The 7,340-nt window shown below is 51.1% G+C and overlaps 1 protein-coding gene across 1 annotated transcript; it reads right to left on the bottom strand.

Annotated features, from left to right (window-relative positions):
- Positions 1-609: 609 nt before the first annotated feature.
- On the bottom strand, positions 610-2,393 carry LOC309450954 (avidin-related protein 1-like; the record flags this gene model as incomplete). The annotated part of the gene is made up of 4 exons (XM_082074208.1): positions 2,269-2,393; positions 1,924-2,137; positions 1,011-1,131; positions 610-733 (listed from the first exon to the last, which is right to left on the bottom strand). Exons 1-4 carry the CDS (start codon positions 2,338-2,340, stop codon positions 610-612), a joined length of 531 nt encoding a protein of 176 aa, XP_081930334.1. The 5' UTR covers positions 2,341-2,393.
- Positions 2,394-7,340: the final 4,947 nt, after the last annotated feature.

Raw genomic sequence — 7,340 nt, 5'->3', positions numbered from 1 at the left:
AGCAGTGGGCAGCCCCCAGCCAGACACTGTCCCCAGGCTGCCCTTACCTTCCTGGAAGCAGCAGTGTGGGGACCAAGCAGGGCCAGGGTGAGCAGGAGACAGCACTGGAGGCTCCCCATGGCGACAGTGGCAGCAGTGGTGGCCGTACATGGTGCCTGAGCTCAGCATTCACTGCTGTCCAACATCCACTCAGCCTCTTTTATAGTGGAGTAGGCTGCAGCTGGGCAGCAATGGCCCATGCCAGGGATTCCTGCCAAGGGCCACCCCAGTGGAACATGGGCCACTAGTCCCCATGCCAGACTGAGCAGCGTCCCGTTCCCTGGGCAAGGTGGGATTCCAGAGAGAGCATGGTGTGGTGGTGAGGGTTGCAATGGAGGACCCTGGGTCATGAGGGGGTCACAGCAGGGAACACACACTGTACCTTAGGGACAGTGACAGGAGGAGCCATGAGATGCTGGGGAGGGATAGGAGAACATGGGCACTGGGCCACGACATGAGGAAGCAGACATTTGTTTGCAGCAAAGCTTTATTATTAGAAGCAGGTGACAGGGAGGAGAGGGGGTCTACATGTTAGAAGCAGGTCTTGGAGCAGGGGAGGGAGTCTACATATTAGAAACAGGTGGTGGGGCAGTAGATGGTGTCAGCATCCCAGATTCTTCTGTCAACCTTGCAATCTCCTGCGACATCACTCTGGTCCCGTTGGTGCAGACGAGTGAAGGTGTTGGTGCCAACCCTTCAGGGACACAGAAGGAAGAGATGTAAAGGTGGGAAAAGCACACTTGCACAAGACAAATGCACGCACCCAGTGCTGAATACCCATCCAATCCCATCCCACTCTCCAACAGTATTTGCATTTTTGCGGGACCCCTGAGAGGCCATGCCCAAGTACCCCATCCTTGGTCGGCCTCACAATGGCAGTAGCTCTGCTGAGCACTCAGTACTGCAGGGTGGGAGAGCCCAAACCCAGGGATGTGCAGGGAACCCGCGTGTGGCAAGGACAGGGGGCTCACATGGTGGCTTTCCAGTCATCCTCAATCTTGTCCTGGTGTGACCGCCGGAGCCACATGGTCTTCAAAGTCTCCTTTCCCTTCTTGTCCACAAAGCACTGGCCCGTGAAGACGGTGATGGAGTCTGTGGGATGAAGCAGGAGGTGGAGGTGAGAGTGGCCAGATGTGCAGATAGGTGCTGAGCCAGGACAGGGGACATCAGACCTGGGTTGTCCCTGCCCTCTGGGGACAGCAGTGATGGGGAAAGCAGGTAGAAGGGGTCAGAGGGCTGGGGCTCTCACATGGAGATGGGCAGACAGCAGTAGGCTTCAGCCCCCGCACATCCTGTGTGCTCTGGGACTGGGAGGTGACACCAGCTAAGGACTTCCAGGGTCAAGGATGGGGGATCATCGAGGACGTCACAGGGGAGGGCAGAATAGCATGAAGGACACCACATGGGAGGGCAGGAGAGCACTGGGGACATCAGAGGATGAACAGGAGAACGTTGGAAACAGCAGAGGTAGGGCAAAGGACAAATGAAGACATGACAGGAAAGGCAGGGGAACTGTGGGGAAAGCACAGGAAGGTCAAGAGATCTTTGGGGACATCAGAAGAAAGGCAGAAGAGCTCTTAAAGCATCACAGGAAGGGCAGGGGAGCTCTGAGGATATCACAGGGAGGGCATGGGAGATCTGGGGTCATTGCAGAAAGGGCAGGGGAAGATTTGGAACATCACAGGGAGGGCCCAGGAATGGTGGAGACATTGCAAGGGAGGTTCGGGGACACTAGAAGTCGGGCATGGGACCATGGGAGACATCACAGGGAATACAAAAGACCATTGGCAACATTACAGGTAAGGCAGGGGACCATTGGGGACATCACAGGGAGGGCAGGGGAGTTCTGCAGGCACTGCAGGGAGGCTGGGGACGGAAGAGCACCTGCAAAGTTCCAGTTGATGGTGAAGCCGAAGGTGACGTTCTTGCTACATGTGTTTGGGTTATGCTGGAACCCTACCAGTGGTGAACGCTGGATGGTGCCTGGGGTGTCTTTCACAGCCGTGAGGTAGGACCCATTAAATTTGCCTTCTTTATCCACAGGCCCGATGGTCATGTTGGAGCCCAGGTCATTGATCCACTCACCGGTCAGCTCGCACTGTAGCGGAGGGGACCCAGTATTGGTGCCACAGCACAGCCCAGTCACAGACAGGGCAGCAAGAGGGGGCATCCCTGGGAGACAGAGCCCCCCTGCCCAACCTGCCCCATGCATCCCAGCCCTGACATTACCTTTGTTACAGAGAAGCCAGGAACCACCAGGGCCAGGCTGAGCACCAGGAGGAAGGGAGTCACTTGCACCATCTCTGCAGCAGGCAGACAGACAGCTGGAGAACACGGGGATGTGCTCCTCGTAGTTGTCTGCCGATGTGTCTGCTCCCTCAGCTTTTTATTGCTACCAGGCCTGCGGGTGGCACCTCCAGTCAGGATGTTGTGCAATCTGGATGTTTTCAAATTGGCAGCTCCTAGCCGTAGGTGAGGACATTTACAGGCAGATACTCCCACAAGCATCTGCTGAAACTATCCCTCCTTGTGCTGATACAGACCTGCCCCAGGGTCACCAGACAATCTCGAGACAAGCCCAAGTCATGTTCTCACCTTGGTTACAAGTGTTCTTGCTTTGATCACAAGGGTAGCGAGTAGAAATGAACAGGCCTTCCTCACCTGGTGGTCACTACACAGACCAGCATTATGGTCCTGCCTAGGGTACCAATGTTCTTGTCTTGATCAAAGAGTGTGAGTTCCTACCCCTATTGGAATGACTCTCACAGCAGGGAGAAAAGTGTTGTAACATGATAAGCTGAAAAAAGTGATAAACCAAATTCAGACCAGTGGACAGAAATCCCTAATCATTGTCCATCACGATGCAGAGGAGGTACTTCATGTCTAATGAAGAGTGAAGAAAAATGAAGAATGTAGATGCTAGGAAGTCCGACGGCAGACGGAGCATTAAAATTTATGCTACACCCTATCATGAATTTTGTGACTCTCATTATACTATGTTTGTTGTTTAATTTTGATTTCTATATCAAACTTTGAAAAAAATGGTAGGTAGGGAGTAGGTTGCCTTAGCTTCTTGAATTATTTGGTGTTGTGTTTCTTACAGAACTTGTTTAGAAAATGCTTATCCAGACTTCACTTAGCATAACTTAAGTACGTTTAGCATAACTTCTGCAAGCTGTGAACTTCTGAGTTTCCTGCCTCATTACGCAAAATGGCCTCAGAAGGTAAGGGGAGGTGGAGGTAAGTAAAGAAATAGAGGGGCATAGGAAGGAAGAGAAAAGAGAAAAATGAAACATGTTTTGGTTAATGCCAAGAACTTATTTTTTCTCTAGCTACAGGAGAAGCAGCTAAAGGTCAGGACTTCGATTGGCAGCCCCCTGAACAAAAACCATGAGAATCAACAAAGAAGAGGGAGACTGTGTGGTCGAGGAAGAATTGGCTGGATGGTCACAACCAGAGGGTAGTTATTAATGTCTGGTTGGACGCCGGTAACAGCTGATGTCCCTGAGGTGTCCGTATTTGGATCAGGAGTGTTTAATGTCTTCTTCAATTGCACAGACAGTGGGATCGAGTGCACTCTTAGCAAGTTTGCAGATGACACCAAGCTGAGTTGTGCAGTTGATAGACCTGAGCGGTGGGATGCCATTCAGAGGGACTTGGACAAGTTTGAGAAGTACGCGTATGTGAGCCTCATGAGGTACAACAAGGCCAAGTGTAAGGTCCTGCACCTGGGTCAGGGCAGCCCCCAGTATCAATGCAGACTGGGGGATGAAAGGGTGGAGAGCAGCCCTGCTGAGAATAACCTGGGGGGTACTGATGAATGGAAAGCTGGACATGAGCCGGCAATGTGCACTCACAGCCCCGAAGGGCAATCGTATCTTGGGCTGCATCAAAAGAAACATGGCCAGCAGGTCAAGGGAGGTGACTCTGCCTGTCAGCTCTGCTCTGGTGAGACCCCACCTGGACTCCTGCACCCAACTCTAGAGCCCTCAGTACAGAGAAAAGGGGGTCCTGTTGGAGAAAGTTCGGAGGAGGCCACAGAAATGATCAAAGGGCTGAAACATCTGTCCTGTGAGGACAGGCTGAGAGAGTTGGAGTTCTTCAACCTGGAGAAAGAAGGCTCCAGGGAGACCTTATTGCAGCCTTTCAGTGCTTGAAAGGGACCTATAAGAAAGACGGGGACAGAGCCTGTTACGATAAGAGAGGGGGTTATGGTTTTAAACTAGACAAGGAGAGATCAGACTAGAGATAAGGAAGAGTATTTTTTATGATGACGGTGGTGAAACACTGCAACAGGTTGCCCAAAGAGATGGTAGATTCCCCAAAGCTGGAAACATTCAAGACCAGGCTGGATGGGGCTCTGAGCAACCTGATCTAGTTGAAGATAACCCTGCTCATTGCAGGGGGGGGTGTACTAGATGAGCTTTGAAGGTCCTTTCCAACCCAAACTATTCTGTGATTCAGTGAGATCTCAGAACGTAATTTTGCCGTTGGTCCAGAGTGATGCACAGGGGCGGGAGGCTTAGATTGCAGGGCTATACTTGCCCAAGGTTATCTTTGTGGGCCCTCTTCAGCAGGCATCCAGCTCAAGTTGCTCTGCAGTGTACCTTGCAAATAAATTATTTATTTCAGAAGGATTTCTGGAATCTGTAACAGAGGGTCTGCCATGGGAAATGTAGGGAAAAGAAACTTTCAGAAGAATGACTAAAAAAATCACAAAACTTCCCTGTCTACATAGTACTGTTGAACTACATTTGATAAAATAACATATATCTCTTTCTTTTATATGTATGCCTCTCTATCTATGTTAGCCCAACCGTGACTGGAATACGGCATTATCTGTTTACAGACACAGAGGCAAGAGATGACCATACCACCACTCTGTCGAACAACAGATTGACTTTAGTTACAGGGTGGAATGTGGCAGTGCAGAATGGTCTGGGACCACGTGGCAATCTCAAGACAGGATGACGTTGTGTTCTCAGCTTGGTTACAAGTGTTCTTGCTTTGATCACAAAGGCAGTGAGTAGAAATGAACTGGCCTTCCTACCTAGTGACCACTAGACAGGCCAGCATTATGTTCCTGCCCAGGAGACAAAAGTTCTTGTTTTGATCAAAGGGTGGAGTAAGTTGGGAAAATTAAGAGCTCCTGGCTTGGTGATCACAAGGCAAGCCAACGTTGTTCCTGTTGTGATCAAGGAGTTCCCGAGCTCAGCTGATCAGAGCCAGCTCAGCCGGAGCTGCACCGGTGGATCACGTGTTACAGGGGGGTTGTTTGGTTTTGGGGTTTTGATTTTGAGACTTAGAAGCACCCGGCAGCCCTTGCAAGAGTGGCTGACGTGGCGTGGGTGTTACCACGGTGATGGCGATCACATCCCTGCCTGTCACCTTGAAAAAGCCTCCGTGAGGCTCTGGGAAGGGCAATCAGCTTGTGAAGTGAGTCAGCACCACCCACACTGAGCTGCAGCAGCAGTAGTAGGGTGCAGAGGTTGTCACCACTTGCTTGATAGACCACCTAAATTATTGCCAGTGACCCAGACTGCTGCTGACCGTGGTCTCCTCCAGAAAGAGAGGTTGTCACAAAAAGATTGTGGCGACCCAGATTGAGGGCCTCCCCCAAAGCATGGCTGTTCAGGTTTCCAGCTGCAGGGAGTGCCAGAGCTTACTGCTGCCAGGGGAGGGAGGCCAGCATCCCACCTGTGTGAGGTGTGAGCAGGTGCAAGATCTGGTCAGCATAGTGGTGAAACTTAAGGAGGAGGTTGAGAGACTGAGGGCCGTCAGGGAGTGTGAAAAGGAGATTGATTGGTGGAAGAGCTCCCTGGCATACCAGAGAGAAAGTTCCCAGGGAGGTACCCCTCAAAAGGTGAGGGACCCCCTGCCCTGTTGGGCAGAGGGTTGAAACCCAAGGCAGCCCCTGCCCTGTCGCTGTCGGGAAACTGCCTTGACAGATAGAATCCAAAGTCATAGACTAAAATATATTCAATGAACATTTTAGAAGGATGAGAGAAGGCCTTGGACTAAGGGAATAATATCTGTGTGCATATATGTGTGTGTGTGCACACGTATATATATATAAAAGTGGTAGCAATTAACTGAAATGTATTGGTAAGTGTAAGAGCTGAGCATGATGTTGATGGTATAGAGTAAGGGTTGGAACATGTTGGGCCAGTCAAGACAGGGTTAATTTTTACAGGTAGCTGGGGGGATGACACAGCCACAACAGCTGACCCAAAGCTAACCAGCTAGCCAAGGCTGTGCTCAGTTACAAAGGAGGCTGGCCAGGTGGCAGTCGCTCTCATTGCCACGGACTGGAGCAGTCCAGGATGGTATCAGTTCTCTCTGGACCACTCGGTTCAGTGCTTTTGAGTTTCATGCAGAAGCTGCTGTTCATGACAGGGAGGTTTTGGCACAGGCTGCAGTTGGGAATCCGCTGGAGACATTGGAGGAGGTGATCTGCAGCTCTGGGATTGCCACGTGGTGCGATTGCACTGTTTATCCATCACTTTTCATATTCCTTCATTCATAGTGTTGTTATAGTTTCTCCAGGGTTCGTTGTTCGTTTCTTTGTTTGTTTCTTTGTTTGTTTCTTTGTTTTTTCACTGTTCCAGTAAACTGTTCTTGTCCCAATGCATGAGTTTTGCCTATTTTTTCCTGATTCTCCATCCCACAAGGTGTAGGAGAGAGGTGAGTGAGCAGCATGTGGTTTTGGTTGCCAGCAGGGGCTGGGGCTGGGTCTAAACTACAACAGTCAAACAAGGGCTCAGTGCCCTTTACACAGACCATCTGCCACGTGAACATCACTTCAGCAACTCATGAATTTTCTAACTCAGGAGTTTCCTTACCTGTAATGTGCAGTTCTTAACTTGGCTGACCCTGTGCACCCCAAGGAGAAGTTGTGAGGGCAGGGAGACGTGTGAGGGGCTCGAAGGAGGGGGCTGCCTGCGGGCTGCAGGGCTGCTGGGGAAAGACACTGGGATGCAGCAGGGACTTTGGGGCAGTGAGCACACAGTGGCGTGAGAAAGTGTCTTCCTCTCATGGTGTGCTTGCCCTTCCCCAGCCTTCCTCAGCCTTGGCGGCTCTCCTTCTATCCCTGCTTAGCTCTGGGGCTGCTCTCAGCCCCCCTGGCTCCTGGACATTGCATGAACCACAGCCTGTCCAAGGTATACCTGTATCAGCTCATCCCAACAGGCTATTGTGCCAATTCGTTCAGCATTCGATCAAAAGCCACCCCTGCATGCTCACCCTCACATCCCCATTCTCACTCTTAAATCCTCATCCTTACCCCACAACCTCATCCTCAT

This window comes from Streptopelia decaocto, assembly GCF_964273445.1.
Source record: "Streptopelia decaocto genome assembly, chromosome: Z".
NCBI lineage: Eukaryota > Metazoa > Chordata > Aves > Columbiformes > Columbidae > Streptopelia > Streptopelia decaocto.
The sequence above is the reverse complement of the archived record's forward strand: the minus strand, read 5'-3'. Positions and strand labels throughout refer to the sequence as shown.